Source organism: Oncorhynchus mykiss, chromosome 19 (assembly GCF_057628025.1).
Source record: "Oncorhynchus mykiss isolate SJ-2025 chromosome 19, ASM5762802v1, whole genome shotgun sequence".
NCBI classification, from domain to species: domain Eukaryota; kingdom Metazoa; phylum Chordata; class Actinopteri; order Salmoniformes; family Salmonidae; genus Oncorhynchus; species Oncorhynchus mykiss.
This window is the reverse complement of record NC_143040.1, coordinates 5,157,501-5,177,500: the sequence shown is the minus strand read 5'-3', so window position 1 is coordinate 5,177,500 and position 20,000 is coordinate 5,157,501. Positions and strand designations below refer to the sequence as shown.

The window sequence follows — 20,000 nt, the reverse complement described above, 5'->3', positions numbered from 1 at the left end:
TACGGTGTGTGTGTGTGTCGGAGGGCGTACGGTGTGTGTGTGGGCGTACGGTGTGTGTGAGGGCGTACGGTGTGTGTGAGGGCGTACGGTGTGTGTGTGAGGGCGTACGGTGTGTGTGTGAGGGCGTACGGTGTGTGTGTGAGGGCGTACGGTGTGTGTGAGGGCGTACGGTGTGTGAGAGGGCGTACGGTGTGTGTGAGGCTGTACGGTGTGTGTGAGGCTGTACGGTGTGTGTGAGGGTGTTCGGTGTGTGTGTGAGGGCGTACGGTGTGTGTGAGGCTGTACGGTGTGTGTGAGGGCGTACGGTGTGTGTGTGAGGGCGTACGGTGTGTGTAGGTCTGTTCGTGCTCAGTGTGTTTACGGGATTTTTTATGAATAATGACTAAATGATGTATCCATTTAACGTAGAACTATAACTAACAGAACACTACCCTAATCACTGTATGATTGTATTAAACTTATTAAAACCATAAAACTAAATTTAATGTGTGGAGTTTTAGTCAACAATTAGAACAAGGACCGTCTGTTCCTGGTTAGAAACTAATGAAGTTATCGTCAGACCGGGCTGGAATGCTGTGTTCCTTACAGGACATCCTGTCCCCACCCAGGGAGAGGAGAGACCTTGGGCTTGTCGTAGATTGTTTAACAGGTGGTAGACAGCGTGAGTAGGAGAAGACTTGTGAACTATGTTGCCATTGTGTCTGAGAGGAGCAGGGATATTTATAACGAAACGTGAGGTATATAGACCAATGTACCCGGGAAATGATAGGCAGAGCTCTCCTAAATAAACATTCCTGACCGTTGTGTCTGAGAGGAGCAGGGACATTTATGACGAAACGTGAGGTATATAGACCAATGTACCCGGGAAATGATAGGCAGAGCTCTCCTAAATAAACATTCCTGACCATTGTAGCTGGGCCTCCCGTCTGATTCAGTACAACCAGTTTCCTACACATTCTGGGTAAGCAGGCTGAGTAAACAAATCAAATTGGGTTTATGAACACTGGGAACTTAAATTCTCTTAACAGTGTTGTATCTCACCAGACTCTTGGCTGTGTTGACCACGCTGTCATTGAGTGTCCTGGCAGAGATCTTGTTGAGGGGGATGATGGTGTATCTACGCTTCAGCTCACCTTTCTCCAACAACTTCTTACCTGTCACCTAGAGAGAGAGAGAGAGAGAGAGAGACACAGAGAGACACAGAGAGACACAGAGAGACACAGAGAGCGAGAGAGAGAGAGAGAGAGAGAGAGAGACACGCAGAGACAGACACACAGAGGCAGAGAGAGAAAGGGAAAGACAGAGACAGACAGACAGCGAGACAGACAGACAGCGAGAGAGACAGTGTTATGGGAGCTAAGCCCCTCCTTTCACATTCCAGTACAGAACCAGAAACAGCAGCTCCTGGACAGAACTATCGTCTTGACGACCGTAGCAAACACACACACACACACACACTTCTTCTCTACCAGTGAAAGCATGGCACGGTTAGCCTTGATATAAAGTCTTCTGCAGTGAACGTTGTGTCAGGAACAGTCAGAAAACACTAACCTCAGTGTCCACCACAACATTGTAGAGCTTCCCTCCAGCCACCACCTCCAGTCCAGTAGAGTAGCACACGTCACTGACTGTTATCAGGTTAGCTAGGAGCCCCTTAACTCTGCTACGGTCCCAATCACGTTCTGGGTCACTATGAGGGAGACAGAGACACGTCACTGTTACCAGGTTAGCTAGGAGACACTATGAGGGAGACAGAGACACTGACTGTTATCAGGTTAGCTAGGAGACACTATGAGGGAGACAGAGACACTGACTGTTATCAGGTTAGCTAGGAGACACTATGAGGGAGACAGAGACACGTCACTGTTACCAGGTTAGCTAGGAGACACTATGAGGGAGACAGAGACACTGACTGTTATCAGGTTAGCTAGGAGACACTATGAGGGAGACAGAGACACGTCACTGTTACCAGGTTAGCTAGGAGACACTATGAGGGAGACAGAGACACTGACTGTTACCAGGTTAGCTAGGAGACACTATGAGGGAGACAGAGACACTGACTGTTATCAGGTTAGCTAGGAGACACTATGAGGGAGACAGAGACACTGACTGTTATCAGGTTAGCTAGGAGACACTATGAGGGAGACAGAGACACTGACTGTTATCAGGTTAGCTAGGAGACACTATGAGGGAGACAGAGACACTGACTGTTATCAGGTTAGCTAGGAGACACTATGAGGGAGACAGAGACACTGACTGTTACCAGGTTAGCTAGGAGACACTATGAAGGAGACAGAGACACTGACTGTTATCAGGTTAGCTAGGAGACACTATGAGGGAGACAGAGACACGTCACTGTTACCAGGTTAGCTAGGAGACACTATGAGGGAGACAGAGACACTGACTGTTACCAGGTTAGCTAGGAGACACTATGAGGGAGACAGAGACACTGACTGTTATCAGGTTAGCTAGGAGACACTATGAGGGAGACAGAGACACTGACTGTTATCAGGTTAGCTAGGAGACACTATGAGGGAGACAGAGACACTGACTGTTATCAGGTTAGCTAGGAGACACTATGAGGGAGACAGAGACACTGACTGTTATCAGGTTAGCTAGGAGACACTATGAGGGAGACAGAGACACTGACTGTTACCAGGTTAGCTAGGAGACACTATGAAGGAGACAGAGACACTGACTGTTATCAGGTTAGCTAGGAGACACTATGAGGGAGACAGAGACACGTCACTGTTACCAGGTTAGCTAGGAGACACTATGAGGGAGACAGAGACACTGACTGTTACCAGGTTAGCTAGGAGACACTATGAGGGAGACAGAGACACTGACTGTTATCAGGTTAGCTAGGAGACACTATGAGGGAGACAGAGACACTGACTGTTATCAGGTTAGCTAGGAGACACTATGAGGGAGACAGAGACACTGACTGTTATCAGGTTAGCTAGGAGACACTATGAGGGAGACAGAGACACTGACTGTTATCAGGTTAGCTAGGAGACCCTTAACTCTGCTACGGTCTGCTAAATGACTCTCTACTGTCAGTCTCTCTGGATAAGAGAGTCTGCTAAATGACTCTCTACTGTCAGTCTCTCTGGATAAGAGAGTCTGCTAAATGACTCCCTACTGTCAGTCTCTCTGGATAAGAGAGTCTGCTAAATGACTCCCTACTGTCAGTCTCTCTGGATAAGAGAGTCTGCTAAATGACTCTCTACTGTCAGTCTCTCTGGATAAGAGAGTCTGCTAAATGACTCTCTACTGTCAGTCTCTCTGGATAAGAGAGTCTGCTAAATGACTCTACTGTCAGTCTCTCTGGATAAGAGAGTCTGCTAAATGACTCCCTACTGTCAGTCTCTCTGGATAAGAGAGTTTGCTAAATGACTCCTTACTGTCAGTCTCTCTGGATAAGAGAGTCTGCTAAATGACTCCCTACTGTCAGTCTCTCTGGATAAGAGAGTCTGCTAAATGACTTTCTACTGTCAGTCTCTCTGGATAAGAGAGTCTGCTAAATGACTCCCTACTGTCAGTCTCTCTGGATAAGAGAGTTTGCTAAATGACTCCTTACTGTCAGTCTCTCTGGATAAGAGAGTCTGCTAAATGACTCTCTACTGTCAGTCTCTCTGGATAAGAGAGTCTGCTAAATGACTCTACTGTCAGTCTCTCTGGATAAGAGAGTCTGCTAAATGACTCACTACTGTCAGTCTCTCTGGATAAGAGAGTCTGCTAAATGACTCCCTACTGTCAGTCTCTCTGGATAAGAGAGTCTGCTAAATGACTCCCTACTGTCACTTTGCTGAGGTTGAAAGCCACAGGGGAGGAGAGGAGCACACGGAGGTTGAACAGGAGAGGAGAGGAGCACACGGAGGTTGAACAGGAGAGGAGCACACGGAGGTTGAACAGGAGAGGAGCACACAGAGGTTGAACAGGAGAGGAGCACACGGAGGTTGAACAGGAGAGGAGCACACAGAGGTTGAACAGGAGAGGAGAGGAGCACACGGAGGTGTCGTCTCTCTGCGCTGGGTGACCCCACACACGGAGGTGTCGTCTCTCTGCGCTGGGTGACCCCACACACGGCGTACCTGTAGTCAAAGCGTAGGTTCGGGAAGCGGGACATCAGACTCTCGTAGGTATTTCTGAGGGTGGTGACCTCACGGTTCAGCTGTCTCTTCCTGTCCAGAAGACCCTCCTCCTTCCCATCTGATAAACAACACATCAGACGTCAACACCAGGCTCAACAATTTATCAACCCCAGACTCAACATTTAATCCTTAATTATTGTTGTGAAAGCGTGTAGCAGGTTTCTCCTCCTCCTCCTCCTCTACCATGGTACTGTAGTTTCCCCATATCAGCCTCTAGTTCCTCCTCCTCTACCTTGGTACTGTAGTTTCCCCATATCAGCCTCTAGTTCCTCCTCCTCCTCCTCTACCTTGGTACTGTAGTTTCCCCATATCAGCCTCTAGTTCCTCCTCCTCCTCCTCTACCTTGGTACTGTAGTTTCCCCATATCAGCCTCTAGTTCCTCCTCCTCCTCCTCTACCTTGGTACTGTAGTTTCCCCATATCAGCCTCTAGTTCCTCCTCCTCTACCTTGGTACTGTAGTTTCCCCATATCAGCCTCTAGTTCCTCCTCCTCCTCTACCTTGGTACTGTAGTTTCCCCATATCAGCCTCTAGTTCCTCCTCCTCCTCTACCTTGGTACTGTAGTTTCCCCATATCAGCCTCTAGTTCCTCCTCCTCCTCCTCTACCTTGGTACTGTAGTTTCCCCATATCAGCCTCTAGTTCCTCCTCCTCCTCCTCTACCTTGGTACTGTAGTTTCCCCATATCAGCCTCTAGTTCCTCCTCCTCCTCCTCTACCTTGGTACTGTAGTTTCCCCATATCAGCCTCTAGTTCCTCCTCCTCTACCTTGGTACTGTAGTTTCCCCATATCAGCCTCTAGTTCCTCCTCCTCTACCTTGGTACTGTAGTTTCCCCATAACAGCCTCTAGTTCCTCCTCCTCCTCTACCTTGGTACTGTAGTTTGGTCCTCTACCTTGGTACTGTAGTTTCTCCATATCAGCCTCTAGTTCCTCCTCCTCTACCTTGGTACTGTAGTTTCCCCATATCAGCCTCTAGTTCCTCCTCCTCCTCCTCTACCTTGGTACTGTAGTTTCCCCATATCAGCCTCTAGTTCCTCCTCCTCCTCCTCTACCTTGGTACTGTAGTTTCCCCATATCAGCCTCTAGTTCCCTCCTCCTCCTCTACCTTGGTACTGTAGTTTCCCCATATCAGCCTCTAGTTCCTCCTCCTCTACCTTGGTACTGTAGTTTCCCCATAACAGCCTCTAGTTCCTCCTCCTCCTCTACCTTGGTACTGTAGTTTCCCCATATCAGCCTCTAGTTCCTCCTCCTCCTCCTCTACCTTGGTACTGTAGTTTCCCCATATCAGCCTCTAGTTCCTCCTCCTCCTCTACCTTGGTACTGTAGTTTCCCCATATCAGCCTCTAGTTCCTCCTCCTCCTCTACCTTGGTACTGTAGTTTCCCCATAACAGCCTCTAGTTCCTCCTCCTCCTCTACCTTGGTACTGTAGTTTCCCCATATCAGCCTCTAGTTCCTCCTCCTCTACCTTGGTACTGTAGTTTCCCCATATCAGCCTCTAGTTCCTCCTCCTCTACCTTGGTACTGTAGTTTCCCCATATCAGCCTCTAGTTCCTCCTCCTCCTCTACCATGGTACTGTAGTTTCCCCATATCAGCCTCTAGTTCCCTCCTCCTCCTCTACCTTGGTACTGTAGTTTCCCCATATCAGCCTCTAGTTCCTCCTCCTCTACCTTGGTACTGTAGTTTCCCCATATCAGCCTCTAGTTCCTCCTCCTCCTCCTCTACCTTGGTACTGTAGTTTCCCCATATCAGCCTCTAGTTCCTCCTCCTCCTCCTCTACCTTGGTACTGTAGTTTCCCCATATCAGCCTCTAGTTCCTCCTCCTCCTCCTCTACCTTGGTACTGTAGTTTCCCCATATCAGCCTCTAGTTCCTCCTCCTCTACCTTGGTACTGTAGTTTCCCCATATCAGCCTCTAGTTCCTCCTCCTCCTCCTCTACCTTGGTACTGTAGTTTCCCCATATCAGCCTCTAGTTCCTCCTCCTCTACCTTGGTACTGTAGTTTCCCCATATCAGCCTCTAGTTCCTCCTCCTCCTCCTCTACCTTGGTACTGTAGTTTCCCCATATCAGCCTCTAGTTCCTCCTCCTCTACCTTGGTACTGTAGTTTCCCCATATCAGCCTCTAGTTCCTCCTCCTCTACCTTGGTACTGTAGTTTCCCCATATCAGCCTCTAGTTTCTCCTTGTTTTTCTTGACAGTGTTGAAGGCCTCCTGGTCTTTCTGGTAACCAGAGTCCATCTTCTTCACCTCAGTCTGCTTGGCCTTCAACTCCTGCTGGGCATGTTTCAGCTTCATATGGGCCTGGGGGGGAAGAAGGTCGTAGGTCAGAGGTCATCGTCACCTGTTGGGCCTGTGTCAGCTTGACTCATATCCTTCCTTCAGTCAATCAATCAATTCTCTGTTTCAAATATGTTTCAATACAAAATCAAACAACTCTCATATATATATTATATTATGAATCAATCCATTCTCACCTGTTTGGCCTCGGTGTCAGCTTTACTAATGTCATTCTTGCAGGTCATCATCTGTCCGGCGAGCGTGGCCTCTTCTCCGTCCTCATTGGTGGACAGGCCTGCGGACACAGCCTTGAAGTGACACTGTGCTGCCTCTAGGGCGGCGCTATCCTTCTGACCTTCCTCCTGTAGGGCAGACAGCTTCTCTGCTACCTTGGACACCTCCGCTTCCTTACCCACTAGTATCTTCTTATCCTGGGGGGGAAACACAGACGGAGAGGAGAGAGGAGGGAGAGAGACAGGAGAGAGAGGAGGGGAGAGAGAGGAGAGAGAGAGGGGAGAGAGAGGAGAGAGAGAGAGAGGAGGAGAGAGAGGAGGAGAGAGAGGAGAGGAGAGAGAGGAGAGGAGAGAGAGGAGAGAGAGGAGAGGAGAGAGAGGGGAGAGAGAGGGGAGAGAGAGGGGAGAGAGAGGGGAGAGAGAGGGGAGAGAGAGGGGAGAGAGAGGAGAGGAGAGAGAGGAGAGGAGAGAGAGGAGAGGAGAGAGGGGAGAAGGAGAGAGAGAAGGAGAGAGAGGAGAGGAGAGAGAGGAGAGGAGAGAGGGGAGAGAGAGGAGGGGAGAGAGAGGAGGGGAGAGAGAAAGGAGAGAGAGACAGAGACATTGGTTTTAGTTAGTCATACTTCAGGCTGTCTGCTCATCTTCCCCTCTCTCACACACCACCCCTACACCCCCCTCCTCTCTCTCACACACCACCCCTACACCCCCTCTCTTTATCCTCTCTCCTCTCACCTCCGCCATGCTCTTCACCAGTTCCTTCCTCTTCTTGGTCTCCTCTGCCAGGTTCTGTTTCTTCATGTCCACAGCACTCTGGGCTTTAGCATGGACCCGTTGGACCTCAGACAGAGTCTCCTCTAACCCCTTCAGCACTCCACCAACCTCCTGTAGGACAGGAGACAGACAGGCAGACGTCAGGACACCCCCCCAACAGACGCCAGGATACACCCCCCCCGACAGACGCCAGGATACACCCCCCCCCAACAGACGCCAGGATACACCCCCCCCCCGACAGACGCCAGGATACACCCCCCCCTCCCCCGAAAGACGTCAGGCAGACATCAGGACACCCTCCCCGGACAGGCGCCAGGATACACCCCCCCCTCCCCCGAAAGACGTCAGGACCCCCCCCCCCCCCAAAAGACATCAGGACACCCCCCCGACAGGTGCCAGGACCCCCCCCCCCCCAAAGACGTCAGGACACCCCCCCGACAGGTGCCCAGGACACCCTCCCCGGACAGGCGCCAGGACACCCAGGACACACACCCCCCGACAGGCACCAGGACACCCGACAGAACATAGTCAAATATAATAACCTCCGAGCTAAATGTTTGAAATGTATCTGTCCGTGACCAAAGAGCTCATTCAATGAGATTCAACAGCTGCAGATAGAAACGTGTTGCATAGATCTGCCACTATCATTCGTTCACATTAGAGAAGTGGTGCCCATCCGCATTCTATGTTATCTGCAACATGTTTGTATTTTTTGTCTCCCCAAAGCTCCCAGAATGGATGAATAAAGTTGTATTGAATTGAATAGCATTCCATTACTTGGTCTCTCTTCTCCTGCAGTTCCTGTATCTGGGCGGAGAGTTCCTGGACCTTGTTTTCGTTGTCTGCCATGTTGGCCTGCAGCTGAGTGATGGAGTCCTGCATCACCTTCAGGTCCTCCGCTGACTTCACCTGAGATTTAAAATCAACAACAGATCCATTAAAACTTCACCTGAGATTTAAAATCAACAACAGATCCATTAAAACTTCACCTGAGATTTAAAATCAACAACAGATCCATTAAAACTTCACCTGAGATTTAAAATCAACAACAGATCCATTAAACTTCACCTGAGATTTAAAATCAACAACAGATCCATTAAAACTTCACCTGAGATTTAAAATCAACAACAGATCCATTAAAACTTCACCTGAGATTTAAAATCAACAACAGATCCATTAAACTTCACCTGAGATTTAAAATCAACAACAGATCCATTAAAACTTCACCTGTAAACCCAAATCACATTCAATTCTATTCACTTTGACATGACAAGACACCACGACAACATGACAAGACACCACGACAACATGACAAGACACCACAACAACATGACAAGACACCACAACAACATGACAAGACACCACGACATGACAAGACACCACAACAACATGACAAGACACCACGACAACAAGACACCACGACAACAAGACAAGACACCACAACACGACAACATGACAAGACACCACAACAACATGACAAGACACCACGACAACATGACAAGACACCACGACAACATGACAAGACACCACGACAAAACATGACAAGACACCACAACATGACAAGACACCACAGCAACAAGACACCACAGCAACAAGACACCACAACAACAAGACACCACAACAACATGACACCACAACAACATGACACCACAACAACATGACACCACAACAACATGACACCACAGCAACATGACACCACAGCAACAAGACACCGCAGCAACAAGACACCACAGCAACAAGACACCACAGCAACAAGACACCACAGCAACAAGACACCACAACAACGACACCACAACAACAAGACACCACAGCAACAAGACACCACAACAAGACACCACAGCAACAAGACACCACAGCAACAAGACACCACAACAACAAGACACCACAACAACATGACACCACAACAACATGACACCACAACAACATGACACCACAACAAGACACCACAGCAACATGACACCACAGCAACAAGACACCACAGCAACAAGACACCACAGCAACAAAACACCACAACAACAAGACACCACAGCAACAAGACACCACAACAACAAGACACCACAGCAACAAGACACCACAACAACAAGACACCACAACAACATGACACCACAACAAGACACCTCGACAACATGACAAGACACCACAACAACATGACAAGACACCACAACAACATGACAAGACACCACAACAACATGACAAGACACCACAACAACATGACAAGACACCACAACAACATGACAAGACAACAAGACAACATGACAAGACACCACAACATGACAAGACACCACAACACCAGGACAACATGACAAGACACCACAACACCATGACAAGACACCACAACACCATGACAAGACACCACGACAACATGACAAGACACCACAACATGACAAGACACCACAACAACATGACAAGACACCACAACACCATGACACCACAACACCAGGACAACATGACAAGACACCACAACAACATGACAAGACACCACAACAACACGACACCACAACACCAGGACAACATGACAAGACACCACAACAACATGACAAGACACCACGACAACATAAGACACCACGACAAGACACCACGACAACACGACAAGACACCACGACAACACGACAAGACACCACAACAAGACAACACGACACCACAACAACACAAGACACCACGACAACATGACAAGACACCACAACAACATGACAAGATACCACGACACCATGACAAGACACCACAACACCATGACAAGACACCACAACACCATGACAAGACACCACAACACCATGACAAGACACCACAACACCATGACAAGACACCACAACACCATGACAAGACACCACGCGGTCTATGTGTGTGTGTGTGTGTGTGTGTGTGTGTACCTTGGTCTCCTCAGCGCAGACAAACAGCCAGGCCACGTACAGACGACTCAGGTGTTCTATCTCCCTCATCAACTTCTGGTACTCCAGGTATGAAGAACGCTCCTACAGGAGGACAGGGGGACGGAGAGAGGACAGGGGGACGGAGAGAGGACAGAGACATGACAGAGGGGCGGAGAGAGGACAGAGGGGCGGAGAGAGGACAGAGGGGCGGAGAGAGGAAGACAGAAAGAATAAAGATGGTTAATGAAAGGGGAGTCATTTACATAGGAGTCATTTACATAGGAGTCATTTAGCAGACGCTCTTATCCAGAACCACTCACTCTACTGACATGCCTACATTATTAATTCCTATTGGTCTCCTGTGGGAAACGAACCCACAGCCCCTGGCATTTCAAGTGCCCTACGCTCTACCAACTGAGTCACTCTGGATGGACGGAGGGGACAGGAAGGAGCGTGCAGTAAACATCCTCGGGGGGGGGGGGGGGGGGTGTTAATTCCAGGGTCACACTCATCAGGGGACAAACGGATAGAAAAGGTCTTGGTGTTGAACTGAAGTGATGATTTCATGCTCCTAAAAACACATCTTATAAAACGGGACGTCCTACCTCCTTTAGCTTCTGCATGGTAGGAGTGATCTCTTCATCCAGGATCTGAACACAAACACACACAAGTTCGTCAAATGACACCAATATCCAAGGCACCATTGTTGATAGAAGGAGCTACGTCCATTTCTCCAATCCTGGGGATCCCCAGCACTAACACACTAGACACAACTAAAGACCTGATGAAGAGTGGAACCTAGACTCAACTAAAGGCCTGATGAAGAGTAGAACCTAGATTCAACTAAAGGCCTGATGAAGAGTGGAACCTAGATTCAACTAAAGGCCTGATGAAGAGTGGAACCTAGATTCAACTAAAGATGCGATGAAGAGTTGATTAGTTGAACCTAGATTCAACTAAAGGCCTGATGAAGAGTTGAACCTAGACTCAACTAAAGGCCTGATGAAGAGTTGAACCTAGACTCAACTAAAGGCCTGATGAAGAGTGGAACCTACACTCAATTAAAGGCCTGATGAAGAGTTGAACCTAGACTCAACTAAAGGCCTGATGAAGAGTAGAACCTAGATTCAACTAAAGGCCTGATGAAGAGTGGAACCTAGATTCAACTAAAGGCCTGATGAAGAGTTGATTAGTTGAACCTAGATTCAACTTAGTCTTCTAGAGAGAAAAAACAAACTCCGCCCCTTTGGGTCCCAGGACAGGAAACAGAGCTACGTCATCACAGATGATCACAGAAGATGGAAGATGGCTGCCGCACCGTCTGGATTTCTTTCAGTTTGGCTTCTTTCTTCTCAATGGTTTTCTGGGCGCTGATCTTCTTACACTCGTACATCCTGGTTCCTGCTGCCTCCTCTATCATGGCTAGGATCTACGGAGGAGAGAGAGGAGGGTCAGAGTGGTACATCCTGGTTCCTGCTGCCTCCTCTATCATGGCTAGGATCTACGGAGGAGAGAGAGGAGGGTCAGAGTGGTACATCCTGGTTCCTGCTGCCTCCTCTATCATGGCTAGGATCTACGGAGGAGAGAGAGGAGGGTCAGAGTGGTACATCCTGGTTCCTGCTGCCTCCTCTATCATGGCTAGGATCTACGGAGGAGAGAGAGGAGGGTCAGAGTGGTACATCCTGGTTCCTGCTGCCTCCTCTATCATGGCTAGGATCTACGGAGGAGAGAGAGGAGGGTCAGAGTGGTACATCCTGGTTCCTGCTGCCTCCTCTATCTTGGCTAGGATCTACGGAGGAGAGAGAGGAGGGTTATAGAAGAGATGTAGAGAGGAGGGCAAAGGAGTATTTGTGTGTCGTTCCCCAGGAAGCGTGTGTGTGTGTGTGTGTGTGTGTGTGTGTGTGTGTGTATATAGGACTTACCTCAGGCGGTTTCATGTTCAGAACCTTGGTGATTCTCCCCTGAAATATTGTAAAAGAGAAATATATAAAAATAAATATTCAAGTTATTTATAAAACGTGTAGTACCACAGAACGATGTCACTCAGACCTACAAACATAGAGGGCCGCTCGTCAACTCTACAAACATAGAGGGCCGCTCGTCAACTCTACAAACATAGAGGGCCGCTCGTCAACTCTACAAACATAGAGGGCCGCTCGTCAACTCTACAAACATAGAGGGCCGCTCGTCAACTCTATAAATAGAGAGGCTGCTCGTCAACTCTATAAATATAGAGGCTGCTCGTCAACTCTATAAATATAGAGGCTGCTCGTCAACTCTATAAATAGAGGCTGCTCGTCAACTCTATAAATATAGAGGCTGCTCGTCAACTCTATAAATATAGAGGCTGCTCGTCAACTCTATAAATATAGAGGCTGCTCGTCAACTCTATAAATATAGAGGCTGCTCATCAACTCTATAAATATAGAGGCTGCTCATCAACTCTATAAATATAGAGGCTGCTCATCAACTCTATAAATATAGAGGCTGCTCATCAACTCTATAAATATAGAGGCTAGTCATCAACTCTATAAATATAGAGGCTGCTCATCAACTCTATAAATATAGAGGCTGCTCATCAACTCTATAAATATAGAGGTTGCTCATCAACTCTATAAATATAGAGGTTGCTTATCAACTCTATAAATAGAGAGGTTGCTTATCAACTCTATAAATATAGAGGCTAGTCATCAACTCTATAAATATAGAGGCTGCTTATCAACTCTATAAATAGAGAGGCTGCTTATCAACTCTATAAATAGAGAGGCTGCTTATCAACTCTATAAATAGAGAGGCTGCTTATCAACTCTATAAATAGAGAGGCTGCTTATCAACTCTATAAATAGAGAGGCTGCTTATCAACTCTATAAATAGAGAGGCTGCTTATCAACTCTATAAATAGAGAGGCTGCTTATCAACTCTATAAATAGAGAGGCTGCTTATCAACAAGTGGAACAACATTCAGCGGTGTGTTCACTAGAAACCAAAAACAGAACCCGAATTTGTCCAATAGAATCTCTTCTTCGTTGCAAAAAAACGATTTGCTACAGTGTGCGACTAATGAACCCCAGGCTCCTCGAGGTGTTGAAAAAAACCTACCTGCATGATGAGGAAGTGGGGGTTGTTAACGTTGAGTCCTACAGAGCAGAACAGATCCTGTACCCTGGTGTTGTTGGCATTCACCCCGTTGATCAGGTACTTGTTCCTACCACCTATCACCACCTGGGATCGGAGACGGATACAGAGGAGTGAGCATCCACTCCATCATAGTAACATTTTAAGAGAGTGTCCTCTACAGTAAAGCAGCAGTTTGATTGGCTAATAACAGCTACTATCATAGTAAAGGCATGTTTGAATAGCTAATAATACTAATAATACTGCCTGTTCAGTAGTTAGATGTCAACATCAGTGTAGTGATTGTGAAAAAAACAGGAGACATCATCATAAAAAGCATTACTAGTTTTTTTTTTTACTTTACTAAGTCAGTTAAGAACAAATTCTTATTTTCAATGACGGCCTAGGAACAGTGGGGTTAACTGCCTGTTCAGGAGCAGAACGACAGATTTGTACCTTGTCAGCTCAGGGGTTTGAACTTGCAACCTTTCGGTTACCAGTCCAACACTCTAACCACTAGGCTACCCTGTCGCCCCAGTTTGAGCAGCTAGTAACAATACATCTGAGAAATCACGTCAGTGGACAGTTAGTGTAGTGATTATGGGAAAGGGAACAGTCATAGTTGGGACTATTTTCACACCTAACGCAGTAGCTACCATCTATGCCATAAAAAGTTCAAATCAGACCACTTGACAGAAGTTGTAGTTAACTAGTAGTATCCCTCAGTTTGGACTAGCAGTATCCCTCAGTTTGGACTAGCAGCATCCCTCAGCTTGGACTAGCAGTATCCCTCAGTTTGGACTAGTAGTATCCCTCAGTTTGGACTAGCAGTATCCCTCAGTTTGGACTAGCAGTATCCCTCAGTTTGGACTAGCAGCATCCCTCAGTTTGGAACTTTATTTATATAATTCAAGATCATTACTCTTCCCACAAACAGGAAATAGAGACAAGAGGAGAACAACGGTACCTGTCTTGTGACCGTGATCTCGTCGTGGGTCTCGAATCCAAGCGGACTCTGACTCTTGTTTGCGTTGTCGAAAGTTATGGACACGGTGGCTTTGGTGATACCGGCCTGACCGTTCTTGTACACCAAATCCTGGAGATTGGCCGCTCGCACCTGGAAAGATAAGTTCAGATCAGACGGAAGTAACGTTACAGATCAATAGCTTCTCTACTAACGTTACTGTGACCCTCGATTGAACGTAAGGCACCGTAAGCTAACGTTAACTGGCTAACACAACAAGCTAACTTCAAGGAAATGTCTTTAGCTCACCTGATTAAAAACTAACTTTAATGCGAATTAAAGAATAAGTAGCATATTACCTGAGACAAGTTGGATATCCCCAGTAGAAAGCATATCGAGTCGAGAATGTTGGATTTTCCACTCCCGTTGAGTCCGGTAATAGCGTTGAAGAGCGGATCAAATCCGTTGATTTCCGTCCTCTGCGCGTAGGACTTGAACCCTTCTAAGATAATAGATTTGATGTGCATCTTTCCGTCGTCCTTTTTCCAAAGTAATCCTTTTTCGATATATCGTAATAACGTCTAAACAAACCACGATGTTATGCGGAGGAGCTGTTGTTATCAACAACAGAAACACTTCCCACTTTTCAAAATTTGGCGCCAGGCACGCTACCGTTCTCTGGTCCTGCGCATGCGCCTATCCGGAAAAATGTCGTTGGAAAACCTTTTCGAAACCATTTTAAATCTTGCCAATTTATTTGATACCTTTTTTAAAAATTCATTTATTTGAAGTGTTGTAATAATTGTAATAATGTGGCTGTAAATATTAAACAATGTGTTTGTTTCTTGTTGTTTTTAGATCAAGCAATTTGATCATAGAGTTTTTAAACCCAGAGGCGCAACATCGCGAAACAGACCAGGCAGGGGTTTGAGAAATCAATGAGAGAAGTGAAAGATTTTTCAATAGTTGTTCATTTTCTCGAAATCGACAGCCACTACCTAGATTAGAGCCAACGTCTTAAAGTAGTTGTGAACATGTTGTTACTACAACCTCGTGAAAGTCAAGGAGTGACGGTTTGCACATGCGCAATTTTGGCGGGAGACGACCGTTAGACCGGATGACGTGTTTCTGCGCATGAGCTTAGCTAGCAGGCGTCGCCATGACATCGCCTACAACTGTGATCGGGGATTTCTGTTGGAGAAGCACTTTCAGCCTATCTTTACACTATACTGTCTTTGATTTGGTCATCTTTATACTGTACTGTCTTTGATTTGGTCATCTTTACACTATACTGTCTTTGATTTGGTCATCTTTATACTGTACTGTCTTTGATTTGGTCATCTTTATACTATACTGACTTTGATTTGGTCATCTTTATACTGCACTGTCTTTGATATGGTCATCTTTATACTATACTGACTTTGATTTGGTCATCTTTATACTGTACTGTCTTTGATTTTGTCATCTTTATACTATACTGTCTTTGATTTGGTCATCTTTATACTGTACTGTCTTTGATTTTGTCATCTTTATACTATACTGTCTTTGATTTGGTCATCTTTATACTGTACTGTCTTTGATTTGGTCATCTTTATACTATACTGTCTTTGATTTGGTCATCTTTATACTGTACTGTCTTTGATTTGGTCATCTTTATACTGTACTGTCATTGATTTGGTCATCTTTATACTGTACTGTCTTTGATTTTGTCATCTTTATACTATACTGTCTTTGATTTGGTCATCTTTATACTATACTGTCTTTGATTTGGTCATCTTTATACTATACTGTCTTTGATTTGGTCATCTTTATACTGTACTGTCTTTGATTTGGTCATCTTTATACTGTACTGTCTTTGATTTGGTCATCTTTATACTGTACTGTCATTGATTTGGTCATCTTTATACTATACTGTCTTTGATTTGGTCATCTTTATACTGTACTGTCTTTGATTTGGTCATCTTTATACTGTACTGTCATTGATTTGGTCATCTTTATACTGTACTGTCTTTGATTTGGTCATCTTTATACTGTACTGTCTTTGATTTGGTCATCTTTATACTGTACTGTCATTGATTTGGTCATCTTTATACTGTACTGTCTTTGATTTGGTCATCTTTATACTGTACTGTCATTGATTTGGTCATCTTTATACTGTACTGTCTTTGATTTGGTCATCTTTATACTGTACTGTCATTGATTTGGTCATCTTTATACTATACTGTCTTTGATTTGGTCATCTTTATACTGTACTGTCATTGATTTGGTCATCTTTATACTATACTGTCTTTGATTTGGTCATCTTTATACTGTACTGTCATTGATTTGGTCATCTTTATACTATACTGTCTTTGATTTGGTCATCTTTATACTGTACTGTCTTTGATTTGGTCATCTTTATACTGTACTGTCATTGATTTGGTCATCTTTATACTGTACTGTCATTGATTTGGTCATCTTTATACTGTACTGTCATTGATTTGGTCATCTTTATACTATACTGTCTTTGATTTGGTCATCTTTATACTGTACTGTCATTGATTTGGTCATCTTTATACTATACTGTCTTTGATTTGGTCATCTTTATACTGTACTGTCATTGATTTGGTCATCTTTATACTGTACTGTCATTGATTTGGTCATCTTTATACTGTACTGTCTTTGATTTGGTCATCTTTATACTGTACTGTCTTTGATTTGGTCATCTTTATACTGTACTGTCTTTGATTTGGTCATCTTTATACTATACTGTCTTTGATTTGGTCATCTTTATACTGTACTGTCTTTGATTTGGTCATCTTTATACTGTACTGTCATTGATTTGGTCATCTTTATACTGTACTATCTTTGATTTGGTCATCTTTATACTGTACTGTCTTTGATTTGGTCATCTTTATACTGTACTGTCTTTGATTTGGTCATCTTTATACTGTACTGTCATTGATTTGGTCATCTTTATACTGTACTGTCTTTGATTTGGTCATCTTTATACTGTACTGTCATTGATTTGGTCATCTTTATACTATACTGCCTTTGATTTGGTCATCTTTATACTGTACTGTCTTTGATTTGGTCATCTTTATACTGTACTGTCTTTGATTTGGTCATCTTTATACTGTACTGTCTTTGATTTGGTCATCTTTATACTGTACTGTCTTTGATTTGGTCATCTTTATACTGTACTGTCTTTGATTTGGTCATCTTTATACTGTACTGTCATTGATTTGGTCATCTTTATACTGTACTGTCTTTGATTTGGTCATCTTTATACTGTACTGTCATTGATTTGGTCATCTTTATACTATACTGCCTTTGATTTGGTCATCTTTATACTGTACTGTCTTTGATTTGGTCATCTTTATACTGTACTGTCATTGATTTGGTCATCTTTATACTATACTGTCTTTGATTTGGTCATCTTTATACTATACTGTCTTTGATTTGGCCATCTTTATACTATACTGTCTTTGATTTGGTCATCTTTATACTGTACTGTCATTGATTTGGTCATCTTTATACTATACTGTCTTTGATTTGGTCATCTTTATACTGTACTGTCTTTGATTTGGTCATCTTTATACTGTACTGTCATTGATTTGGTCATCTTTATACTATACTGTCTTTGATTTGGTCATCTTTATACTGTACTGTCTTTGATTTGGTCATCTTTATACTGTACTGTCATTGATTTGGTCATCTTTATACTATACTGTCTTTGATTTGGTCATCTTTATACTGTACTGTCTTTGATTTGGACATCTTTATACTAAACTGTCTTTGATTTGGACATCAAAAATAACCGCACGATGTCAGAGTTTGTTGATTTAGTTTTGCTGCTGCCATCTACGGAAGATTTCTGAAAGAGGAAAAATGATGAAAAACTTCTCAAACTGATGGCATGACAACGTAAGAAGACAAAAAGGGAACGTTGTTACATTTTAATTCAGATTATTAGCTTGAATCATTTCACATGCTTAGGGAACAGTGTTCAGAGCAAAAGATTTACAAGAACATGCAACACAGAGACTTAGAAACCTGGAAAGACAATCATTTTAAATAGTGTATTATCGATACAATGATAGAGCCTATGATTCACTCACACACACACACGGCAGGTAGCCTAGTGGTTAGAGGAGGCAGGTAGCCTAGTGGTTAGAGGAGGCAGGTAGTCTAGTGGTTAGAGGAGGCAGGTAGCCTAGTGGTTAGAGGAGGCAGGTAGTCTAGTGGTTAGAGGAGGCAGGTAGCCTGGTGGTTAGAGGAGGCAGGTAGTCTAGTGGTTAGAGGAGGCAGGTAGCCTAGTGGTTAGAGGAGGCAGGTAGCCTAGTGGTTAGAGCGTTGGACTAGTAACCCGAAAGGTTGCACAATTGAATCCCCGTAGCTGACAAGGTACAAATCTGTCATTCCGCCCCTGAACAAGGCAGTTAAACCCACTGTTCCTAGGCAGTCATTGAAAATAAGAATTTGTTCTTAATTGACTTTCCTAGTTAAATAATGGTAAAAAAAAAACACACACTCAGTCTCTCTAAAATGGTATAACTGTCTTCATTTTGCCGGACCCCAGGAAGAGTAACTGCTGTCTTGAGGATCCATAATAAATAGAAATATCACTCTCAGTCCAGAGGTACGGGGCACAAGGACAGACACACCAGGTTAGCGGCGTAGAAACATATCTGCATCAGCACCACACAGTCTCCTCTGTTCAAATATATGGACGACGGGCCGATGTAGGCCAGGTCATAGTTCACCAGAGTCAAAGGACGCCCGCAGTGCTTGTCGCTCAGGGCAACCAGGGCCCGCGCCATGCTGTACTTGGCGCCGCAGCTGAAGGCCGTCACCGACCTCACAGTGGAGAAGTGCATCAGGAAACACGGGTCGTCCTACAGGAGGGGGGCGGGGGAGGTGAGATCATCAAAGGGGGACGAGAGGGGGGGGGGGGGGGAGAGGTGAGGTCATCAAAGGGGAACGAGAGGGGGGGGGGAAGAGAGGTGAGGTCATCAAAGGGGGACGAGAGGGGGGTGGGGAGAGATGAGGTCATCAAAGGGGGGGAGAAGAGAGGTGAGATCATCAAAGGGGGACGAGAGGGGGGTGGGGAAAGAGGAGAGGTGAGGTCATCAAAGGGGGACGAGAAGAAGAATCCGACAGAGAGGGTGTGTTGTAATGGAACATCTGCTTGCCTTGCAGCGAGGACAGAATCACGGTGGCCCCTAGAGTCAACACTTAAATGTAAACAATGATGATATGTCAAAATCTGAGAATGATGATGTGTTCCTTACCACGTCGGGATCCCGCCCGTCCAGCAGGGTGAGGTCCTGGAGGAGCCAGACTTCTGTCCTCAGGTAGGAGTCCTCCAAGCAGGAACTCAGGCAAAACTGAGACTTGAGCTTCTTTTTTGATCCGGAATTCTGGGAATTCAGCAACTTGTTTGATCCAGAATAGAGTGATTTCTGAGATCTCACCACACACAGCTGCACCTCTTTGGTCTTGGTCACTGTGGACCAGAGGACAGCGATTATGTTTCGGGAAAGGAAAAGTCAAGCAGTTTTTTCTCAAATAAAACCAAAGTCGTTTTTTTTTCTCCCCCCAATAGGGGATAAAATGCATTGTTCCAAACGGGATGTCGTTTTCC

General features: G+C 45.3%; 2 protein-coding genes across 3 annotated transcripts in view; both read right to left on the bottom strand.

The window, feature by feature from the left end:
- Positions 1 to 15,484, bottom strand: part of LOC110516074 (structural maintenance of chromosomes protein 2) — a 44,920-nt gene extending 29,436 nt beyond the window's left edge. Inside the window, exons 1-14 of one of the 2 annotated variants that reach the window (XM_090209947.1) lie at positions 14,734 to 15,484; positions 14,378 to 14,527; positions 13,396 to 13,518; positions 12,219 to 12,257; positions 11,615 to 11,725; positions 10,902 to 10,946; positions 10,297 to 10,398; positions 8,207 to 8,338; positions 7,391 to 7,540; positions 6,626 to 6,859; positions 6,293 to 6,452; positions 4,095 to 4,212; positions 1,552 to 1,690; positions 1,042 to 1,161 (exon numbers count right to left, since the gene is read on the bottom strand). In XM_090209947.1, the coding sequence (XP_090066073.1) occupies positions 1,042 to 1,161; positions 1,552 to 1,690; positions 4,095 to 4,212; positions 6,293 to 6,452; positions 6,626 to 6,859; positions 7,391 to 7,540; positions 8,207 to 8,338; positions 10,297 to 10,398; positions 10,902 to 10,946; positions 11,615 to 11,725; positions 12,219 to 12,257; positions 13,396 to 13,518; positions 14,378 to 14,527; positions 14,734 to 14,901 (1,791 nt within the window). In that variant the 5' untranslated portion in view covers positions 14,902 to 15,484. The remainder of the gene's footprint in view (positions 1 to 1,041; positions 1,162 to 1,551; positions 1,691 to 4,094; positions 4,213 to 6,292; positions 6,453 to 6,625; positions 6,860 to 7,390; positions 7,541 to 8,206; positions 8,339 to 10,296; positions 10,399 to 10,901; positions 10,947 to 11,614; positions 11,726 to 12,218; positions 12,258 to 13,395; positions 13,519 to 14,377; positions 14,528 to 14,733) is intronic. The other variant, XM_090209948.1, reaches the window with a different exon arrangement.
- Positions 15,485 to 18,298: 2,814 nt separating this feature from the next.
- The window catches only part of LOC118936936 (exocyst complex component 1-like), a 3,830-nt gene continuing 2,128 nt past the window's right edge, over positions 18,299 to 20,000 (bottom strand). Inside the window, exons 2-3 of the mRNA XM_036934590.2 lie at positions 19,648 to 19,862; positions 18,299 to 19,251 (exon numbers count right to left, since the gene is read on the bottom strand). Of these exons, the coding sequence (XP_036790485.2) occupies positions 18,985 to 19,251; positions 19,648 to 19,862 (482 nt within the window). The 3' untranslated portion in view covers positions 18,299 to 18,984. The remainder of the gene's footprint in view (positions 19,252 to 19,647; positions 19,863 to 20,000) is intronic.